This window comes from Mobula hypostoma, chromosome 3 (assembly GCF_963921235.1).
Source record: "Mobula hypostoma chromosome 3, sMobHyp1.1, whole genome shotgun sequence".
NCBI classification, from domain to species: domain Eukaryota; kingdom Metazoa; phylum Chordata; class Chondrichthyes; order Myliobatiformes; family Myliobatidae; genus Mobula; species Mobula hypostoma.
In genome coordinates this window covers 28,880,190-28,904,243 of record NC_086099.1, presented here as the reverse complement: position 1 = coordinate 28,904,243, position 24,054 = coordinate 28,880,190, and the positions used below count along the sequence as shown (strand labels likewise).

Sequence of the window (24,054 nt, the reverse complement as noted above, 5' to 3'; positions counted from 1 at the left end):
GAGTGTGCCTTATGAAAATGGGTTGAGTAAACTTGGCCTTTTCTCCTTGGAGTGACGGAGGATGAGAGGTGACTTGATAGAGGTGTATAAGATGATGAGAGGCACTGATTGTGTAGATACCCAGAGGCTTTTTCCCAGGGCTGAAATGGTTAACACGAGTGGGCATAGTTTTAAGGTGTTTGGAAGTAGGAACAAGGGGGATGTCAGAGGTAAGTTTTTCAAACTGAGAGTGGTGGGTGCGTGGAATGTACTGCCAGCAATGATGGTAGAGACGGATACCATAGGGTCTTTTAAGAGACTCTTAGTTAGATACATGGAGCTTAGAAAATAGAGGGCTATGTGGTAGGGAAATTCTAGGCAGTGTCCAGAGTAGTTTACATGGTTGGCACAATACCGTGGGCCGATGGTCTTGTAATGTGCTGTAGAAGTCTATGTACTATGTTCTGCGTTCTATCTGTTTACCAATGTTTTGGGAAAGGTAGGGATCATTCTATGCTTGAACATGCATAAATTGGAATGTTGGGGGCTGGTGGTGGTGAACGGAAAGAACGAGGTCTGGAAGAGGACCTGGATCGATCAGAAGGCGAGAGGAAAGGACAGAGGGGCATAGAAATTGGAGAAAACAATGTTCATGCTGACAAAGTCACCAAACAATTTACCCAATTTTTAAAATATAAGCTGAACAACAAATTTAATAATGTTACATATTAGAAAACTTGCGTCAGATCTTACTCAGTCCTTGCCTAAGCTCTCTGTACAAATACACTTACCTTATTCTTGTAGCAACTCATTCCACATAATCTTCTGATCCTACCAAACAATCACTGGCTTGTTGATGTAGAGCTGTAGTTCATAGAATTACACATGATGCATTTGTGCAGTTCAAACCTCAGTCAAATCAGCAGTTCAAACCTTTGCTACCACAAAAGCAATAATGTTATTGGATTTTATTGGTTTTAAAGTCCTTTGGGTCACCTTGAACTTGTGAAAGCAGATAAATAGATGTAAGTTAGTTCTTCTTTTCTTCATCAACTTGACTGGTTCATGCTGAGTTGGGGTTACTGCTGTGTGCAAGGTCATAGTTAAGTGCTTTGGTCACTTCCAAGAAGTGCTCATGGCTCTGGACAAGCAAGAGTACAATGCAGGCGCTACCATTCAAAGACGTGAGCCATCAATTTGTTACAATTAACTTTGTAATTGTGATGAATGGATTAATTTTTGGGATTATGAATATCCTGGAGTCTCCTGCATTTTTCATTACACCTGGTAGTCCCCCTTAGGCCCAAGATTGCCTGCATTTGTATTGGTTTATTCTTGTCACCTGTACCAAGATACAGCAAAAAGCGTGTCTTGCTTTATCAGGTCAAATCAGTACACAGTGCCTTGAGGTAGAAGAAGGATAAACAATAACGTTGCCAAATAAAGTGTAAAAGCTACAGAGAAAGTGCAGTGGAGGAAACAAAAGACTGCAAGATCATAATGAGGTAGATTGTGAGATTAAGTGTCCATATTTTCATTTGAGGTGCATTCAAGAGCTTGATAACACCAGGATAGTAACTGTCCATGGGACAAGGTTTCAGCCTTTTGTATCTTCTGCCTGATGGAAGGTAAAATGTCCAGGGTGGGTGGAGACTTTGAACTGTATACGTACTGAATGCACCTCTGAACTTGTGCATAGGTAGCCAAACCTCCAGCATTGCCTGAAACTTCCAAGAAAATTAAAGTCAAGCCTTGACATGTCAGTGAAAAATTGGGTTGGGGGGTGGGAACATAGGAGCTTTGAATGCAAATAATGGGTGTCTCTTTCAGGTGATTTAAACATGATCATAGAGAAGTAGAATATTACAGCACAGAAACAGCCCTTTGGCCCATCTAGTCTGTGTGAAACTGTTATTTTGCCTAGTTCCATCAACCTGCATCTGGACCATAGCACTCCCTATCCCTCTCATCCATGTACCTATCCTACTGTAAGATGTCATAAAACTTCAGTCATAGAGATATTTATAACAAGGGTAGCTTTGTGATAAATTTGATTCTGATAACTTGTAGAAGCAGAACAATTCACAGCAAATTTATTTCAGTAATATCAACAAGATATTACATACATAGAGAGCATTTGATATAATAATAATAACAGGCATCACAGTGGTGTAGTGGTTGGCACAACGCTTTGCAATACAGGTGACCCAGGCTCAGTCCCCACTGCTGCCTGTAAGGAGTTTGTATATTCTTGCCGTAACTGCGTGGGTTTCCTCTGGGAGCTACGTTTTCCTCCCAGAGTCCAGGTACGGGTTAGAAAGATAGTCAGTCATTGTAAAGTGTCTCATGATTTATTTATTTATTTATTTATTGAGATACAGCACGGAATGGGCCCTGCGGCCTATTGAGCCACACCACCCAGTCACCCCCAATTTAACCCCAGCCTAATCATGGGATAATTTACAATGACCAATTAACCTACCAACCGGTACTTCTTTGGACTGTGGGAGGAAACCGGAGCACCCGGAGGAAGCCCATGCCTACATACTCCTTACAGGCAGTTGCAGGAATTGTAATTAGGAGGAGACTACATCGGGGGATTGCTGGTTGGCGTGGCTCGAGGGCCGGAAGGGCCTATTTCGTGCCGTGCCTCAATAGGTAAATAAATAAACATCCCAAAGCACTTTCCATTAAATTAACTGAGATACTAGGAAAAGTGACTCAACGCTTTCTCAGAGAGACAGACTTTTACAAACATTTTAAAGGAAAAGTTTGAGACATGGAGGTTAGTGGAAGATTTCCAGAGTTCAAGAAATCCATAGCCAATTCACTCTGCAGCAAGACCCAAGGCTGCAAATGCTGGAATCTGGAACCAAAAAAAGGCAAACTGCTAGAGGGACTCAGTGGGTCAGGCAGCATCTGTGGAGAGAATTTATTTCAAAAGGAAAAGATATATACAAGAGACTAATCTTACATCCACAATGGTGACAGTGGGGTCAGGTGCACTGGAGGTTGTCGCGTGCAGGATGGCATTCCAATCCCCTTCTTGTCAAACCTTACAAACCTCCCTTTTTGGGGAGGGATGGACTGGCAATATTGCCTGACTTGGCCTTGTGGCCTGTTACAGCACGTAAGCCGTGGGCTGTTGTTGGCAATGCTGTCTGACTTAGTCTTGTACCCTGTTGTAGCACGTAAGCCATGCCACAACTGACAGCTGGTCTGGAAGTCGATTTTAGACTGGCATTGTCTCTTGATATCTCTGATAGCTTTATGAAGGTCGTATCTCAATTTCTCGTAAGGATTGTACAGATTGTGGAATCCGATTAGAAAGGAAGGCGAAGAGGAACTAAGTAAGGCAGTCAGGAACAACAGGTAGATGGGGACCCAGTGGGAGGAGTATGTGGATGACGGACAGATCAAGGAGGCGGTGGAGGAAATGAAACTGGAGGGTTGGAGGCTGGGTGTAGTGACTGGAAAAAAAATGAGGTGTGGAAGAGGACCTGAATAGATCAGGAGATGTGAGGAAAGGATAGAAGGGGATAGAAACTGAAGAACACAATGTTCATGCCATAGGGTTGTAGTCTTCCTAGGCAAAATATGAGGTCCTGTTCCTCTAGTTTGCATTTGGCCTCACCCTGTTAGAAGAGGAGGCTGAGATCAGTCAGCATGGGAATGGAAATAGGAAAGGGAACAGTGACGCAGCTTCACAAATTGGTGTTTATCATTCATTTGAACTGTGGCACAGATACAGTTACAAACAATCAACAATGCAAGAGGAAAGAATTTCATCTGACAGGCAGAAGAAGTGGTATGTGAAGCGTTGCTGTCAAATCATCTGTATTAATGCAGGGACTGCTGTGGATGAGCAATGACTGATGCAGTGTGATGGAAAACAGGGATCTTGGAGTCCACGTCCATAGGTCTTTCAAGGTTGCTCTACAAGTTGATAGGGTGGTTAAGAAGGTATATAGTGTGCAGGCTTTAATAGTTGGGGGGACTGAGTTTGTAACCATGAGGTAATGTTGCAGCTCTATAAAACTCAGGTTAGACCACACAGAGTATCGGTTCAGCTCTGGTCATCACGTTATAGGAAGGATGTGAAATCCTAAGACAGCATCCAGAAGAGATTTACCATGAAGCTGCCTGGATTGGTGAGTATTTCTTATGAGGAATGGTGGAGCAAACTAGGGCTTTTGTCTATAGAGCAATGGAGGATGAGAGGCAGAGTGGAGTCTCAGAACCATTTTTTCCAGAGCAGAAGTGGCCGGTGCCAGAACACATCTGGTAAAGGTGAGTGGAGGAAAGTTTAAGAAGGTGTTAGAGGTAGGTATTTTACACAGAGAGTAGTAGATGTCTGGAATGCACTGCCGGCAGCAAGTGGGGTGGGGAGTGTGTGGGGTGGTGGTGGCCGTAGTAGAAGCTGGCACAATAGACACATTTAAGAGACTTAGATAGGTATATGGAGGGTTATGTGCTGTTCAGGATGGAAGGGTTAGATTGATATTGGAGTAGGTTTATGTAGGCCAGCACAACATCATGGGCCAAAGGTCTGCACTGTGCTGTATTGTTCCATATTGTTCCATGTTCTATGATGCAAAAGGGCTAGAGGAAAAGGAGGGAAAAGACTTCTGGAATATTGTTGGAAGTCTCCCTCAGGACTGTGAGATGTATTAAGATATTTCTCATTTACATAATGAACTCAGTATGATTAATGTATCAGTTATCACTTTCTTGCACCTGGGACAGAAATTATTGATATCTAGAAATTCAAAGCTTTATCCATTTCCCCACACTTACTTTAAAATAGGCATTTTGAAATACCTATTCCCCACTCTCCTTCTCCCAGCTTCTCTCTTAATCCGCGCTCATCCATCCAACTGGTTTCACCCTTCACCTTCTAGCTCAAGCTCCTTCACCGCCCCCCACATTCTTAATCTGACTTCTTCCCCCTTCCTTTCCAATCCTGACAAAGGGTCCCAGCCTGAAATTTCATTTCCGTGAATGCTGCCTGACCTGCTGAGTTCCTCCAGCATTTTGTGTGTGTTGCCCTGGATTTCCAGCATCTGCAGAATCTCCTGTATTTTAAAGTATTACTTACCCATTAGGGAAATGGTCGCAATGAATGTGATCAAGATTTTGTTGACATTGATCAAATATTCAACAACAGCGATTCATCGTTCAGCTATTACAAGGTTTGATTTCATCCATGTGCATCCATCCATAGTCCTGTGTATTAACTGTGGGTTTCGCATGAGGGGTTGACTACAATTGGTGGAACTGATCAGTGTTTATAGACTTGCCCACATTGTGAAGTTTTAATGACAATGAGACTGGCTGCAACTCCCTGTCTTGGTACGTATTTAATAAAATGTGTACATATACATTCTTTCAATAAAAGAGTGGTTTGAGTATCTCAGAAAATTCTGATGTCCTGAAATTTTCTCACACAACAGACTCTAGAGTTTACAGCGAATGGTGCGAAAAACAAAAATCTTCCAGTGAAACCGCCTTGTTAATGAGAGAGGTCAGACTGGTTCAAGCTGACAGGAAGACAATAGTACTCAAATAATCCCGTGTTACAACAGCTGTGTGTAGAAGAGCATCACCGAATGCACAACAAAGCAAACGTACAGAAATAGAGTCAGTAGCCACTTAATTCGGTACCTCCTGTATTTCATAAAGTGGCCACTGAGTGAATACTGTATTCAATAATTAATGAACACCACTAAACAGTTTATTACTGCTAATACTACCCAGAAAAAGCCTTTGGGGGAATTTTCATATTTGCATATTTCCACAGATCAGATGGCTCGGAACCGAAGGAAGGCTCTGTGTTCAGCTATGGGAATGCTGAGGATTATATAGTATTTGTGAGGAATTATAACATGTCTGTTGTGCAGCACAACAAAATTTCATTTACAACATGAGATGGATATTCATGAGAACTTGACCCAGACTGACAAAAGCTAATAACTCTTTTAGTTTTTCACTCCTTACTCTTTTACTGGGCAGCCACCCAGGAGGGAGACACTGAAGTTGGTTTAGTGCCACAGGCGGCTGGGCTGGGTTGGAGGCTGGCCCCACTCATTACTGCTACCCTCCGATGTTCACTGGGTTGAAGGTGCGACTGCACTAGCATGTGATGAGAAACTACTGCATGTTCATTCCTGCAGCAACATGGCTCCAGAGCAATCATCCCATGCACCACCAGTCTACAGGACATGACTTGGGCTATATTAATTTTTTGTGACTGTATGATTTGCTGTTACCAGAATTATATGTGCTAGATGTGACTGTTGGTACTCTGTTTTGCACCTTGACCTTGGAGGAATGTTGTTTCATTTGGCTGTTTTATTGTGCATGGTTAAGTGACAATTAAACTTGAACTTGAACTAATACTCGAGTTAAAATAGTGTGTAGAGCAATGTTATACAACATCCCAATGTATGATATTTGTAGCTTTCAGCAAGATTTCAGTACCAGTTTGAAAGGAATGATTGAACTGTATGGTTCATATTTGAAATAAGTTAACTCCATAAAGATTAATTTGAATAGGCAACTAGCATTTCTGATGTTAGATTCAGAGATTCAAGTAACAGTGTCCAAAACTATATCTGTTCAGATTTCCAATGCTTTAAATTCAGCCTCATTTACATGGGTGTACCTTTTGTCTGCTAAAGTCCTTAGATTTGTATCAATGGTCAAAGTTCAAAGTTCAAACTACATATATGTCACCAAATGTTCATTTTCTTGCAGGCATTCACAATAGAACGAAGAAATACAATAGACTCAATGAAACCCTACACACAAACAAAAACAATCAATGTGCAAAAGAAGACAAACTGTGCAAACACAAAAAAAGCAAATAATAGCGATAGCTAATGAAATAAGATGTGTCTCCTATAACTTACCAATTCTAATCAACCACTAGATTCAGGCATTTTTAGAAACCTTACGATTGGGTTCAATCTCTTTAAGTTAAAATGAAAATAACATTAAGATCAGAAATGACACAAGCTTGCTATGCAAAAATGGAGTAGGGAAATGCATTTGAAATCAGTCTCTCCAGCTATTACTGTGACTGAAAGCCCAAGCATATGTTGAAAGCTTGCTGATTAATGAGTTAGGAACTAATTCTAATCTTAAAGGATAATTTCAAGATTTAAATTCAAAAGTGAATTTCAAAACTCCCTTGTAAGTTATGAAGTCACACCATAATCAAATTGCCCATCTGTAGATGTTAAGTCTTGAGTTATATTTTCCTTCTGATTGTATACTTGAGTCACCAAAGGAACCAGAGCCTTTAACATTAGAGACTGCCCTGTTCATTAGAACTTTAAATAATGCCTTACTAGAAAGATTAATTGACCTATTGCTCAAACATTTACTTGGATCTAGTCCATTCTTTACACTGCTCAGGTTTAAAGAATGTGATTACTTAAGTTCCCATTTCATTTAATTGAGAGGAAGATTACATATCATTTTGCAAGAAACCATCAAGGTTGAAAAGAGCTGTGGTGAAGCTGAGCCAAATTAGTAATCAGTGGTGGGCGTTACAGATTTTTTCAATGCACAGCTTATAAAATGATTCAAGGGTTCAAAGGTTCAATACTTCCATTTAATATCAGAGAGTTTCTACAGTATACAACCTGAAATTCTTCCTCTTCACAGACATCCATAAAATAGAAGAAAAACCCCAAAGAATGAATGACAGGAAAATGTTAGAGCTCCAAAGGCCCCCCTCTCCTCTCCCATGCACAAGCAGCGGCAGAGCATCAATCCGACCCCCCACCTGCCTCAGCAAAAGCAATAGCAAAGCCCCCAGAGAGCTCATGATCTAGCGTGCTTCAAAAACCACTGTTCATCCCAACATTTCAACATGCCACAGGCTCTCTCTCTCTCCCTCTCTCACTAATGAGAGAGGGGAAGGTATCACTCCTGCCACAGCAAGAGGGCAGACCCATCTTTATCGTCCAACCTCCCATGACACTTCAGTCAGTGACACCGGCAAGGAATCAGTTCGTCCGTGGGACAAATGAGAAGACAATTCCAGGGGAATAAATATAATTTAGTGTACTTCTCATAGAAAACAAATGTTAACTCAAAGCGGAATATGTTGTAAGGTTAAATGCTGTTTACTCATGGCTTAAATGAAAGTTTGAATTACTTCCATGTGATTTTGGCCAATTAGGGGGCATAATTTTAAGATGATTGTAGAAGAGTATAGGGGTACTTCAGGGGTTAGTTCTTTACCAAGAGAGTGGTGGTTGAATGGAATGCCCTACCAGGGATGGCAGTAGAGGCAGGTACATTAAGAATATTTAAGAAACTCTTAGGTACGTGGATGATAGAAACATGATAGAAAAGGTTGGCACAACATTGTGGACCAAACGGCTTGTAACATGCAGTAGTGTTCTATATTCTATGTTCTACACCCAAGTTTCTAATCCTGTTTCATCTGAAAAATGCATAATCTGTATAAACTCTTACTCAGAATTCCATGCCCCCTTGGACTTGTTCAGCAATGTATGTAACTGTATAATATGTAACTGCTTATACTCGATAACATTGATAATGTAATTACAATCAGCTCATCTTTACACATGCAATTTCTAGTATTTTGTAAAGAATTATAAAAATACAAATGTAAATCTGATCAAATATATAAAGAAGATATATAATCTTTATTTTGATCATGGTTTCCCAACCTGGGGTCCACAGAGCCCTTAGTTAATGGTAGGGGTCCATGGCATAAAAAAAGGTTGGGAACCCCTGCTTTAATTATACTTCACCTGAAATTACACTTGGGCTTTTGCATCCTGAAAGTGGCTGCTTGTCCAATTCACAGAAGCATTTGATTGCTGCAAGTTGTCAGGGCTTCCTGGCATGCGGAGACACAGGATACAAGGCTTGAGGCCACTCACAGTATGTCGCCCGCATGGTTTGTCCTTCAGGTACAGCAGGTCGAGTTGGGTGGATGTCCTGGTGAGGAAGGAGTACACAGAGGAACAGTGAGCGGTTGGAACGGCTACCCTACACATCTGGCTGAATTGTTATCTTTCTCAGATGCTACTTAGCTTCCTCAAGCAGTAATTCTTTTCTGTTTCTTCCCCTCAAGGTGCTAAACCTGAACATTGGAGTTATAAAGGTAATTATATTTGTCTGATTAGGCAGCCTGATTCTATCTTAATCTTGAGAGTAACATCAAAGATTAATAATTAATAGTAGCTACTGTTTGTTTGATGTTGTTACATAATTAGACGCAGGAAACAATTGCTTATTAAAGGGCAGTGGTAGGAAATACTCCAAAGATACTTCTTGATTGCAGAGTTCCTGTTTGAACTACAATCTCCCTAGGTTGCCATATATGACAAGGATAGTTCTGATATTCCTGAGCATATTCTTGCCTTATGCTTTGCATACTGTTTAGTGTTTATGATTTTGGCTAAGCTATGTTTTTAAAAAATATATAAGTACCATGATAGATTTATCAGCAATATTGTATCCATTGTCTTTAATGGAGGAATAATATTCAATTTAGAGTCTTAGAGTCATAGAGCACTGCATCACAGAAACAGGCCTTACAGCCTTTCTAGACAATGCCGAACTATTATTCTTCCAAGTCCCATCGACCCCCACCTGGACCAACACCCTCCATACCGCTTCTGTCCATGTATCTATCTAAACTTCTCAAATGTTGCAATCAAACCCACATCCACCTCCTCCACTGACTGCTTGTTCCACACTCTCACCACATCCAGCATGAAGAAATTCCCTCCCCCTCATGTTCCCTTTAAACATTTCAACTTAAAATCACCCTTAACCTATGCTATCTAGCTCTAGTCTCACCCAACCTCAATGGAAGAAACTTGCTTGCATTAACCCTATCTATACCCCTCCTAATTTTGTATACCTCTATCAAATCTCCCTTCATTCTCACACTCCAAGGAATAAAATCCTAACATATACAGCTTTTCCCTGTAACTCAGATTCTCAAGTCCCAGCAAGTTCCTTGTAAATTTATTAAAGTTATTAAAGGTTAGGAATAGTATAATGATTTATGTAACTATAAAATCATACTACTATGACAGTGATAATACGCATCCAGTTTACTCAGTACATTAAGTACAGCAAATCCGATAAAGGTTTTCTGGTTGATTTTCCTCAGATCAAGACTGGAAGAAAGACTATCATTATTGTGATGGGAAGTCACAATCTCCTATCAATATTGAAACCAGCAAAGCCACGTTCAATAAAAACCTTCCTAAAATCAAACTTGAGGGATACAATTTACCAGAAACAACTTCACTCAATTTAACTAATAATGGACACACAGGTAAGAATGGAAACAGTGCTTTTCCTCTTTGCCCATCATTCGCCAGTTTCACTGAGGGCAGAGGACCAGTCACATGGATAATATGACTGCAATCAAGCCCCTTGTGCTTTAGATAAAAAACAGAATTGATGCAACAATGCCTGTTTAGAGCACCTAATCCTAATATCTCTACATTGTGTGAACGATTTGATTTAAGCAAAACACATACATAACAATGAATGTACACTCAGTGGCCACTTTATTTGGTACACCTGAACCTCTGTTCATTAATGCAAATATATAATCAGCCAATCATTGGCAGTAACTCAATGCATAAAAGCATGCAGACATGGTTCAGTTGTTGTTCAGAACAAGCATCAGAATGGGGAAGAAATGTGACCTAAGTGACTTTGACTGTGGAATGATTGTTGGTGCCAGATGTGGTAGTTTGAGTATCTCAGAAACAGCCGATCTCCTGGTATTTTCATGCACAACATGGAGCTACAGAGAATGGTGTGAAAAACAAAAAACATCCAATGAGCGACAGTTCTGTGGGCAAAAACACCTTGTTAATGAGAGAGGTCAGTGAAGAATGGCCCTACTGGTTTAAGCGTACAGGAAGGTGACAGTAACTCAAATGACAATGTTTTCCAGCAGTGGTGTGCAGATGAGTGCCTAACATATCAACCTTGAAATGGACGGGCTACAGCAGCAGAAATCCACACTGGGTTCCACTCCTGTATCCAGTAAACAGGCGCTGAGTATAGTATCTCTCAAAAATGTTCAGAGATCATGAGTTTCAAGTTACAGCAGTTTATTCATTTTTTATCGCCTGAGAGGATGAAAGAAGGACTTTTCATTTGAACATATTCATTTATCTCACATTTATTCCATATCATCAACATCCTTAGCAAAAAGCAATCTATTTGCCTTTTCATTTACTCTATGCATTCATTGGATCTAAATAAACATCCTTTCCCTACTCAAAACAGAGTCACTTACTTGATACTACTGGGAAGGAGCACTTTATGGAAAGAATATTTCCTCAAATATTTTTCCCTTAGGAAGAAATATCGCGTTTGCTGTGAATGATTAAAAACCATTGAATAAAAAGCAATTTTTTACACACTGTATCCATTTTATATTGTGTTCGACATGGCTTGAGGCTGAAAAAACGTAACCTAACACCTTTGTTTCACTGTGTTCAGGAAATGTAAAAGCATGACTTTGCATTAAATATGAATAGAAGCATTGTAACTTAGACAACCTACATGGAAGGGCAAATAGCAAATCTTCAGTGGAATATAGAATTGCCTTTCTCATAACCTCTGTCACATTCACAGATCTAAATATTTATGTAATCCTTATACATGAAAGAACCAAGAGTTCTTTTTATCTCCCCTGCTGTTGGTATCTAAAAAATATTTATTTATTTAATTATAAGTCTAACTGCTGTTTCTGAATCTACCAGAACGTTTTCCCACATAACATTAACTAAAAATGCCCACCGCTCCCTCTAATTCTGGTGTCTTCCCTGTTGCTGGTGCATCGTGAGGGGCATCAACATCAAAAAGTGATGGTATGAATTCATTAGCTACAACCTGTTAAAGCTTTCATGCATTTCCACACTCTATCTGACAGCAACTCACTCACTCCATGCTTATCCCTTAGCTGTTTCTTTACGTCCTTCTCAGAATTCGCGAACGCACCAAAACTTGCATTTGTAACACATTTCATTATAATATACTGTCCTCCCCATCACTTTACTTGAAGACCAAATTTTGTCTTCCAGTCCTATAAGCCAGGGTTTGGCAGCCTTTTTTATGCTGCCAACCATTAACCGAGGGGTCTGTGGACACTTGCTATAGGCAATGAAGTACATAAACAACAAATCCTTTTACAGATTGTTAACTTGCTGTATTCATCACTGACTTGTTATATGTAACACAGCAGTTTATGAAGGAAGTTAACTAATCAATTGAATAAAAGTATGTGCAGGTTTGTGTGAAGGGCACATGCCCGCTGGGCCAGGTGGCCTAATTTTATACCATGTAAAATTCTTTGCTAAGGTTTGGTAATGGCTCAAGATTCGAGATTAAATTTGTACAATTGGTGAAAGTTATTGAAATTTCAATTAATCCAACAACTTTTTTATCTCTCTGACAAGGTTGACTTTAGTTTTTACTAACACCTGTACTGAAGCATGTCTAGAACAGAAGCATTGTTTAATTCTAGATCTCTGTCAGCACGATTTTAAAGTGTTAGACTGACAGAGTCTTCACATATGGTTTGGGTATGGGTTATGCACTTCGATAGGATTTTTTTGCGCGTTTGCAGGAAGTAAAATAAAAGTATCGATTTTTTTTTTTGCAAATGAGGAGAAAAATTTTCTGAGAAAATTCAGAAATAAGTTCCAAGGGACTTGGGAGTTCAAATTCAGGATTTCCTTAAGGTTAACTTCCAGGTTGAGTCGGTAGTAAAGAAAGCAAATGCAATGTTAGAACACATTGGAAAATATAACATTAAGGATGTATTGCTGAGGCTTTATATGGCTTTGGTCAGACTGCAGTTAGAATATTGTGAGGAATTTTCAGCCCCATATCTAAAGAAGGATGTAGTGGTCCTAGAGAGGGTCCATAGGAGGTTCACGATATTGATCCCAGGAATGAAAGTCTTAATATATGTTTGATAACTCTGACCATGGAGTTCAGAAGGATATTGGGGAAGTCCTATTGAAATCTACCAGATACTGAAAGGCCTATATAAGGCGGACTTGGACAGGATGTTTCCATTAAATGGAGAGTTTAGAGTTTATGGCACAGCCTCAGAATAAAGGTGCAAGCTGGAAGGTAATAAATCTGTCAATTCATTGCCACAGAGAGTTATGGTGGCCAAGTCACTGGATATATTTAAGTCCGAGATTGATACGTTCTTGAAGGGAAAAAGGGTTAAGATTTATAGGCAACACACATAAAAGTTGCTGGTGAATGCAGCAGGCCAGGCAGCATCTCTAGGAAGAGGTGCAGTCGACGTTTCAGGCTAAGGCCTTTCGTCAGAAGATTTATAGGGTCAAGATGGGAGAAGGAGAAATGAATAAAAATTAATCAGCCATGATTGAATGTCAGATCAGACCTGGTGTGGCGAATGGCTGAATTCTGCTCCTATATCTTATTGTCTTATGGTTTCCTTACAGGTTAGTGGAAAAGGCTGATAATACTGTTCTGCTTTTGTTTTTCAAGTTAAACTTTCCCTCCCAAATTCAATGGCCATAAGCAGTGGGTTGTCACAGATCTATCTTGCAGCTCAGCTGCATTTTCACTGGGGATCAGAGGGCTCTCCAGGGTCAGAGCACACAGTGGATGGTACACAGTATGCTGCTGAGGTAAGGAATACAAGCATTTGATCTTGTGTTAGCTAAAGTTCGGTAAACTACTGTATTTTGACAATCCTCGCAGAAATTTGCACCCATCGACCTCCTCACCATCAGCCAATGATACCTCTAGACCTCTAGACCTCTAGATCCATCTGAACACCACTGACTGTTACTATGCAGCCTTGCCTCAGGATTCCTGTCAGAATCTTTGCACTTCAGGTACTGGTTCTGACTCGAATTGGGAAGAATTCCATGAAATATATATCTTTTTAAATGAGGCTAATTAATGTTAACATAGTGAAAATTAAAACAGCACACCAGTAGAGACTGGGAATCTGAAATAACAATGGCACACACAAGTCAGGCAGCATCGGTGGAAAAGGAAACAGAGTTAATGCTTCAGACCTTCAGAACTGGGTTTCTTTGTAACCTTGTTAAAATCTGGACAGATTTAGGAGCTGCAACACCACATAGGTTTTTTTTTATCCCTAGGGCTTCCCCAGATTGATTCTCTGAGCCTCTGCTGAGAATGATTCTATAGCTGCAAACCAGAAAGCAGCCGGTCATATGATTGTGCAGTAAAGGTCATCCTTAAAGTTCATCCTCTTACAGCTACAGAATTCCTCTGTTTCCACCAATCACCTACCAGCCTCTGTCTAAATTCCCCACTCACCCTCCCCCACCAGGCTCTATCGGCCCATCAAGCCTTACCTAACCTGGTTCCATCCACCATCTACCAGCCCCATCGCCTCCCTCCCTCTCACCTCTTTACACTGATCATCTTTCCTCTACACCAGCGTGTTCCCAACTTGAGGTCCAGGGACCCCTCAGTTAATGGTTAGGCTCCATGACATAAAGATGGTTGGGAACCCTTATTTTACACACTGTGTCGCAATACGAGACATAACCATCCCTCCACTTACTTATGTTGCCTGACCTACGGGGATCTTTCAATTGGTTGCTTTTTGATATTAAAGGAATATATTTGAATATGCAGATAAAAAACCTTTTGAATGTTGAAAGGCCTTGATAGAGTGGATGTGGGGAGGATGTTTCCTGCGATGAGGGAGTCTAAGACCATAGGATAGAGCCTCAAATAAAGGGACGTCCTTTTAGAATGGAGATTAGGAAGAATTTCTTCAGCCAGAGAGTAGTGAATCCGTGGAATTCGTTGCCACAGGCGGCTGTGGAGACCTGACAAAGTGCCCGGTGAGGCTTGGAAATGTCTATTTCTATTTAAGTATACAGCTGCACTGTTTGTACATGTAGTCTTACTCAGACCATTAATCATAGCCACTATCATAACAATATGCAATGCATAAAGCCACACTTGAATTGTAAGTGAGATGTTCACAGAGGTAACTTGTTCTCCTTAATACTTCAGATGCATGTTGTTCATTATGCTTCCAAATATGGAAGTTTTGAAGATGCAGCGATGCAAGCAGATGGTCTTGCTGTTCTGGCAGTTCTATTTCAGGTAAAATGTCATTGATACATCATTTACTTAATTATTTCAAGATCTTTATTAACAGATTTTAAATCTCTTTCCCTCCTGATTCATTTTCTAAAGGTGAATTCAAACATGTTTTCTTCAACCCTCAAGCTTTCAAAAGCTGTTTGAAGAAGTGCTACGAAAAATCAGTGCTGGTTCTGATTTTTTGTGATATGTAATGCAAGGAGTAGCCTTGTGCTCACAGCTCAGTTGAAAATAGCACACCGGCTTAACTATTTCGAGTCCACTCACACCGACTGAAAGTCACATTTCATTTGCCATCCTTAAAATTTTAAGGAATGTATGGTTTCCAAAGTTGTCCTTGTATTGTTGCAAAGCATTAGCCTTGTACACTGATCATGGGATTTTCCTGCTTCTCCAGTGTTTTGGGAATGCAATGCTGAATGCAGTCACCTTAGACCTCAAGACAGCTTCAGTATGATATCCTTCACCACTAGTACATACACCTCAGCCACTCCTCTCCACAGCCACTCAGTGATGCACTATCAATTACCCCAAAAGACTGGAAGTAGAGTAAATACTGAAAGGCTTTTATTAACAGTAAAGTGGGACCTCGTCCATGCTGAATATCTGCCCTGGACTGAGGGAGGAGCAGTGGCATAATTGCCTTTATTCAGGTGTCTGTGGGAGGAGCCACAGAAGCAGTCAGCAGAGGGGCGTGTCCAGGCAGGTAACCCAGTTACAACATATATATATATATATGGTTTACCACACTCAGCACCCTTCATCTCCCCTTACACTGCCATTTTACACTTACACTCCACACTTCATGTCTACATTGACACAGTCACTGTCCTACTGTGTTTCCTTACGTCTTGCCAAGAAGAGTTCCTCTTATCAAGAGTCACTTTGTCGCTTTTATCATATTCTACAGAGCCACCTTCTCTACAGATAACCCTGCACCTACTGATGGTAATACCTATAATCGCTCAATGTATATAAGCAAATCTTGTGTATCTATGGTCACATCAGTTATTTGTACATTGTATTTATAGAATTGCATTTTGTATTTATAATTGCTATGATTTTTTGTTTGTTTTTATATTGCATCTTTAGATAATTAGATAATCAGCTCTTTGTTGCTCAGAATTTTGAAAGGAATTCAGGATTATGTTGCTTTAGCAGTTGCTGCAACAAAGACAAGCTGTAAAAGTGGCCAGCCACTTCAATTCCTCTTCCAATTCCCATTCCGACATGTCAGTGCATGGCTTCCTCTATTGCTGCAATGAGGCCACACTCAGGTTGGAGGAGCAACGCTTTATATTCTGTCTGGGTAGCCTCCAAACTGATGGCATGAACATTGATTTCTCTCATTTAAACAATTACCATCACCCCTCTCCTTCACCATTCCTTATCATCTCCTTAACTGCCCATCACCTCCCACTGGTGATCCTCCGCCTTATTTTTCTTTCATGGTCTTCTATCCTCTCCTATCAGATTTCCCTCTCCTCCAGCCCTTTATCTATTTCACCAATCAACTTCCCAGCTCTTTACTTCACCCCCTCCCCCTCTCCTGGTTTCACCTCTCATCTACCACCTTGTACTTCTTCCTCCCCTCCCCCCCACCTTCTTACTCTAACATCTCCCCTTCCTTTCAAGTCCTGAAGAAGAGTCTCGTCCCGAAACGTCGATTGTACTCTTTTCCATAGATGCTGCCTGGCTTGCTGAGTTCCTCCAGCATTTTGTGTGTGTTGCTGTAAAAGGGCGGGTTTAACTGTTATGCATATCATATATGGACAGGATAACCAATGAAGAAGTTCTACAGAGAACGAAAACAAAAACGTACATTCCTTAAAAAATCAGAAAAAAAGCAATCAAAATTCTTTGGACACACCATGTGAAGAGAGACATTAGAACATTTAGTTACAACTGGAAAGCTGGAAGGGAAAAGAAGCAGAGGCAGACAGACAATGAAAATGATAGATGGAATAACATCATGGTTAGAAACAAAGGAGGCAACAACTAAAATTCAGAGGGTCAGGGACCGTGATAGATGGAGAGACATGATCGACCACGTCGAATGGCAGGGCACCTGAATGAATGAATTAACTGCTTAATCTGCAGAGTATATAGATCAACATTTCCACAATATAAACATAACACCTTCAAAACACAGTGAGAAACCATACATCCTATGTCCCATTGCTACATATGAGAAATCAGAAAAGCTAACTCAGTATGTTGAGGTATCTCAGTTTCCCAGAGAAGTGATTTCTACATCCCAGTTTTACAAGAACTGTTTTACAACCAGAACTGTTTCATCATATACTGTAAGTGGAATAAGCATTTGGCACAGAAGCTTGCTCAGTTAAGCACAAGTTTAAAGGGACTCTGGTTCATAATGACACCACAGTAAAATAATATACCGATTAGAAAATGCCACCCCTTTCTCAGTTAAAATCTGTTCCTCATATGTCCTTGGCATGCCATTAGCAAAATATGTTTTTGTCATCTACTGTATATCAACCATGATAAATGTGGAAACCGGATCAGCTAAATTTGAAGGTGATACCAAGATTGGAGGCATAGTGGACAGAGGAAGACTATCAAAACTTGCAGTGGCATCAGGACAAGCTAGCAGAATGGGCTGAGGAACAGCAGGTGGAATATAATGCAGAAGGGTGTGAGATGTTGCCCTTTGGGAGGACAAACCAGGGTAAGACATATACAGTGAATGGCAGGGAACTGAAGAGTGCTGTACAACAAAGGGAGCTGGGCTTACAGATCCATAATTCCTTGAAAGTGGAGTCACAGGTAGATAGTATTGTAAAGAGAGCTTTTGGTACATAGGCCTTCATAAATTGAGTACAGGAGTTGGGATGTTATTTTGAAGTTACATAAGACATTGGTGAGGCCAGATTTGGAGTATTGTGTGTGTTCTGGTCACCTGCCTACAGGAAAGCTATCGGTAAGTTTGAAAAAGTACAGAGAAAATTTACAAGGATGATGCTGAGACTTGTGGGTCTGAATTATAGGGAAAGGTTGAATAGGTTAGGAATTTAGCTGCTGCTTGTGCATGGGAGAGGTGAGCTGGGGGGGCTTTGGGGTTCTAACGTTTAACTGTCATTCATTCTTCGGGGCACTCTGTTTTCATGGATGTTTGTGAAGAAAAAGAATTTCAGGATGTATATTGTTTACATTTCTCTGACATTAAGTGTACCTATTGAACCTATTTATTCCCTGGAGCATAGGAGAATGATGGGAGATTTGATAGAGGTATACAAAATTATGGGGGGTATAGATAAGATAAATACAAACAGACTTTTTCCATTGAGCTTTGGTGAAAGTAGACTAGAGTTGATAGGTTAAGAATGAAAGGTGAAATATTTAAGGGGAACCTGAGGGCAAACTTTTTCACTCAGAGTTTGGTGGGATTGTGGAATGGACTGCCAGCAGAAGTGGTGGATACAAGTTTGATTTCATCTTTTAAGAGAACTTTGGATAAATACATAGATGGGAGGGGTATGGAGGGTTATGGTCCAGGTGCAGGTCAATGGAGCCAGGCAAAATAACAGTTCAGCGTGGACTAGAGGGGTCAAAGGGTATTTTTTCTGTTATATGTTCCTTTCTTTCATTAAGGCAATCCTTAACAGCTAACTGATTGACTGAGCTTTTGGTTATTTATCCAACTATCTTCTTTTATGGTATGCTGATCATACTGTATGTGTTGGTAAGATTTCTAGAGATGCTTTTTACTTTACTTTATACTTTATTGTCGCCAAACAATTGATACTAGAACATACAATCATCACAGCGATATTTGATTCTGCGCTGCGCGCTCTGTTGGACATCATGTTACAAAACGACAGCATTTCCCCAAGTATAAGCTATTTATCTGATGACAGCTTGGAATGAAGATATGTGTTCTATATGCCAGACTGATAATTGTTTCAATGTTCTTATTTTGCAGGAGGGACCACAAGACAATAAAAATTACAATCCCATTTTTGATAAACTTGAAGATATTTCTGAAGAAGGTAATTGCATACTTGCTCTGTTGATCAAGAATAACTATCTCTTCATGTTTTTATATAGACAACTGCAGTTTCTACACAAATTACGTTTATTTTCTCTCCTTCCCATATTAGCAAGGCATTTGAATTCAATTAATTCTTTTGCTGCAAAGTGTAATTCCTTACATGACATCGTGAACAAAATTTTCAGAAGCTTATATGCCCTAAGATGTTATCAGAGACATTTGATAAAAGGTGAGGAGGAATTTCTTTAGGTAGCGGGTGGTGACTCTCTGGAATTCATTGCCATAGACAGCTGTGGAGGCCACGTCATTTTGTATACTTAAAGCAGAGGTTGATAGCTTCTTGATTATTAAGGAAGCAAATGTTACGGGTAGAAGGCAGGAGAATGAGTTTGAGAGAGATTATAAACCAGCTATGATGGAATGATGGAGCGAACTTGATAGGCCAAAGAGCCCAGTTTTGTTCTATGTCTTATGGTCTTATTTTAAAACTTACTTCTTTCACTTTGTACTCGAGTAGACCTACTGAGTTCATCCAGCATTTTCATATGTTGCTCTTCATTTTTCTAATTGTGTTCCTTCTTGTAAATGCTGTGTATTTGTATTGTATTTATTTTATTTCTTATATCCAAGGGGGTAAAAATCTTTATGTTGTATCTCCATCATTATGTACAAGCAATAAGGAAGGAAAATGTGGGAGGATATTGCCCAAACACTAAGACTGTATACATAATTGTTTCATATACATGTATGTACGGACAGATATGCAATCAGATCAATGTGAATTGATAAATCTGATGGCCTGGTGAAAGAAGCTGTCCCAGAGCCTGTTGGTCCTGGCCTTAATGCTACAGTACCGTTTGCCAGACAGTAGCAGCTGAAACAGTTTGTGGTTGGGATGGCTGGAGTCCCTGATGATCCTCCGGGCACGTTTTACACACCTGCTGGTATAAGTGCCCTGTATAGAGGAAGGGGTTCACATCCATAGGTGCACTGGACTGTCAGCACCATTCTGTGCAATGCCCTGTGGTTGAGGGTAGCACAGTTCCTGTACCAGCCAGTGACACAGCCAGTCAAGATGCTCTCGATGGTGCCCCTGTCGAAAGTCCTGAGGATCTGGGGATTCTTGTCAAACTTCTTCAGCCGTCTGTGGTGAAATAGATGCTGTTGTGCTTTTTTCACCACACAGCCAGTGTATACAGTCCAGGTGTGATTCCTGGTGATGTGTATGCCAAGGAACTTGAAACTATTCACCCTCTCAACTACAGTTTATAATTTATGCTTACTTTATATTTTTCTTGTGAATGTTGCTAATATGATGCATGGTTCTTGTGATGTTGTTGCAAGTTTTTCAATGCACCTGTATACAATATTTGTGCATATATTTGTGCATATAACGGTAAATCTGACTTGAACTTTGACTGTCGGCTTGCACTAGTCCTGACACTGGGTTGGAACGTCCACATGTTCTCAGTTGCTGATCAACCCTGCAGCCAACTTACCAACAATCTCAAGAACGTACAGAAAGTGAAGTACTGTTAACGTTTGAAGTTTGAATTTGGCAGGATTCTTAGCAGTGTGGAGGATCAGAGGGATCTTGGAGTCTACATCCATAGATCGCTCAGATTTTCCCTGCAAGTTGATAGAGTGGTTAAGAAGGCGTATTATGGAGTGCTGACCTTCATTAATCAGGGGATTGAGTTCAAGGAGCGCAAGGTAATGTTGCAGCTCTTTAAATCTTTGGTTAGGCCACACTTGGAACACTGTGTTCAGTTTTGGTCACCTCATTGTAGGAAGGACATGGAGCTTGAGAGAGGTTGCAGAGGAGATTTACCAGGATGCGGCTTGGCTTAGAGAACATGTCTTCTGAGGGAATGTTCAGCAAATTGAGGCTTTCTTCTTTGGAGTGAAGTAGGGTGAGTCATATCTTGATAGAGGTGTATAGATGATAAGGGGCATAGACAGAGTGGACAAACTGTGCCTTTTCTAACTCAATTCATGTGATCTTTGTTTGAAGTATGCTAGGATATTTAGGGATTTGATTAGTAATTAAGTGACCTTAATGAAATTAGAAGTGATCTTATTTTGCCTTTTGTAAAACTATTTTTCTTAAATATAGGTCCAACTCATAAATAATTCATAAGGAGAATGAGGGGAGATTTGATAGAGGTATACAAAATTATGAGGGTGTAGATAGGGTAAATGCAAGCCAGCATTTTTTTTCTGCTGAGGATGGGTGAAATTTCAACCAGAGTTCATGGGTTAAGGGTGAAAGATGAACTGTTAAAGAGGAACATGAGGGAAAACCTCTCCATTCAGAGGGTGGTGAGAGTGTGGAACGAACTGCCAGCGGAAGTGGTGGATGAAAGTTCGATTTCAAAATTTAAGAATAATTTGGATAGGTACATGGATGGGAGGGGGTTATGGAGGGCTAGGGTCCTGGTCCAAGTCGATGAGACTAGGCAGGGTAATAGTTCAGTGTGGTCTAGATGGGTCAAAGAGCCTGTTTCTGTGCTGTAGTGTTCTATAACTCTGTAACTCTGTAAGGTCATGGAGTGCTATAGCAGAGGAAGATCCTGGTGAATCTTCTCTGCATTCTCTTCAGTGCAACCACAATGCATCATGAGCATAGCGTAGTGATTAGCACAACACTTTACAGAACCAGCAGTCCTGGGTCAAGTCCTGCCGCTGTCTATGAAGAGTTTGTATGTTCACCCTGTGACCGCGTGGGTTTCCTCCGGGTGCACTGGTTTCCTCCCACAGTCCAAAGACGCACTGGTTGAGAGGTTAGTTGGTTATTATAAATTTTCCCATGATTAGGCTAGTGTTAAATCGGTGGTTGTTGGGCGGTGCAGCTCAAAGAGCTGGAAGGGCTTATTCTTCACTGTATCTCCGTAAATTAAAAAAATTTTTTAAATATCCTTCCTGTAGTGCTGTAACCAGAGCTACATGCAATATTCAAGTGCAGTCTAACCAGTGTTCTTTAAATTTGCAACACAATACCTCGAGTTTTATATTCTGAGCCTTTCTCTTTGACGATGAGCATGCCAGGTACCTTCACTGCCCTACTTTCCCATGCTGCCACTATCAGGGAACTATGAATCTGAAACACAAGTCCCACTCGACATCAGGATTTCCCTGCTCAAAACTATACAGATAGTCCCCAAAGATCGTCTGCCTTTCAAAATGTATGCAATTCCTATCCCTTAGAATTTTCTCCAAAATTTACCTTAAGTCGCATTGGCCTGTAGTTACCTGGTTCAACCCTGCTGCCCTTTTTAAATAAAGGAACATCATTAGAATTCAGCCAGCTCCATCACACGCACAAACCTCCCCACCACCAAGGACATCTTTAAGAAATAGTGCCTCAGGAAAGTGACATCCATCACTAAGAACCATCACCTTCTGGGAAACGCTCATTATTTCCATTGGGGAGGAGGTACAGGAGTCTGAAGACCCACAATCAATGATTCAGGAACAGTTTCCCACTATTGTCAGATTTCATGAACTCATGAACACCGTTTTCTTCCCTTTTTTTTGCACTGTTTGTTTTTGTAATTTTTATCTCTCTGCACTGCAAGTGAGGGCAATAAATCTGATTCAGTTTTTCTCTAGATTTAGCTTTTGCTCACGTTCTTAGGCTTTCCTTGACTCACAGATTTCTTTTGTATTTAATGTCTTATACCTTCCACTATCACAGACCTTTGCTGATTATATTGTTTCCTCCATCTTTGACCTGTCTCTATACTGATTTGAAACAGCTTTAATGTTTCCCCCAATCAATTGAGAGATTCCCAACCTGAGATGTATTTTTTGATTGATGCTGTTTGGCCTGCTATGTATTTCTAACACTTTCTACTTTATTGTATCCAAATTGAACCTAAGATATTCTATTTTGCATACACTGGCTATATCCCAAACTCCAGTCATTTCTAATTCCTCACACGCTTACCCCGCCATCTCCCAACATGTAATATATTTTGCAACACCTCCAGATTAGACTCGTCCAGTTTTCTCTTTGTGGCTTCTCATTCTCTGTAAACTTTAATTTAACAAAATATCTATGTACATATCCTATCCTGCATTGTAGAAGACTGTGGACCTAATGCTGCTGAGTAGAATGAGTATAGATGAGTGCAGAATAATTGACATGGACTTGGTCGGCTGAAGTGGCTTCTTCTGTGTTGTTTGACTTTTTGACTCTCAGTCAAGGATCGCCTCTTGGCTAAGATGACATCCTTCAGGCTTTTTTCTGTGAAAGACCATTAGAAAACATATCGGAATATAAGATATTCCTGATTTCTCCCTCAGCTGTAAAGGATTCCTAACACTGCAAATCAAATAATCCTTGCTTCTCTTTGGCCTCTTACGCGACGTAAGCGGCAGCAATCGTGGAAATACACAGCTCTTCATGATATCCTCAAGGCATCTGAAGTAGACCTGTTACACAAATCCATTTGCCTGATATTGGCATTCATGGGTTGTGCTGTGATGCTATACGCCATAACCACACAAGTAGGAATCACCTTGTAACTTACTTCTCAGAATCACATATTGATGTTTCCAGTCAGAGTTAGAGAGCTCAATAGCACAGAAACAGGCCCTTTGCCCCACCTAGTCCACGCTGACCTATTTTTCTGCCTAGTTCCATCCACCCACACCTGTGGTCCACAGACGTCCACCCCGTCTCATCCATGTACCTATTCAAACCTGTCTTAAATGTTGCATTGAAACCCGTGTCCACCACTTCTACAGGCACCTTGTTCCACACTTGCACCACCTGCAGAGTGAAGAAGTTCCCCCTCAGAGTGCACTTAAATATTTCACCTTTCACCCTAAACCTATGACCTCCACCCAACCTCATAATGAAAAGCCTGCCTGCATTCACTGTATCTAAG

At 40.5% G+C, this 24,054-nt stretch overlaps 1 protein-coding gene across 1 annotated transcript in view; it reads left to right on the top strand.

The window, feature by feature from the left end:
• Positions 1-24,054, top strand: part of ca9 (carbonic anhydrase IX) — a 93,528-nt gene that overhangs the window by 8,389 nt on the left and 61,085 nt on the right. Inside the window, exons 2-6 of the mRNA XM_063042816.1 lie at positions 9,098-9,127; positions 10,148-10,315; positions 13,534-13,676; positions 15,052-15,144; positions 19,091-19,157. Of these exons, the coding sequence (XP_062898886.1) occupies positions 9,098-9,127; positions 10,148-10,315; positions 13,534-13,676; positions 15,052-15,144; positions 19,091-19,157 (501 nt within the window). The remainder of the gene's footprint in view (positions 1-9,097; positions 9,128-10,147; positions 10,316-13,533; positions 13,677-15,051; positions 15,145-19,090; positions 19,158-24,054) is intronic.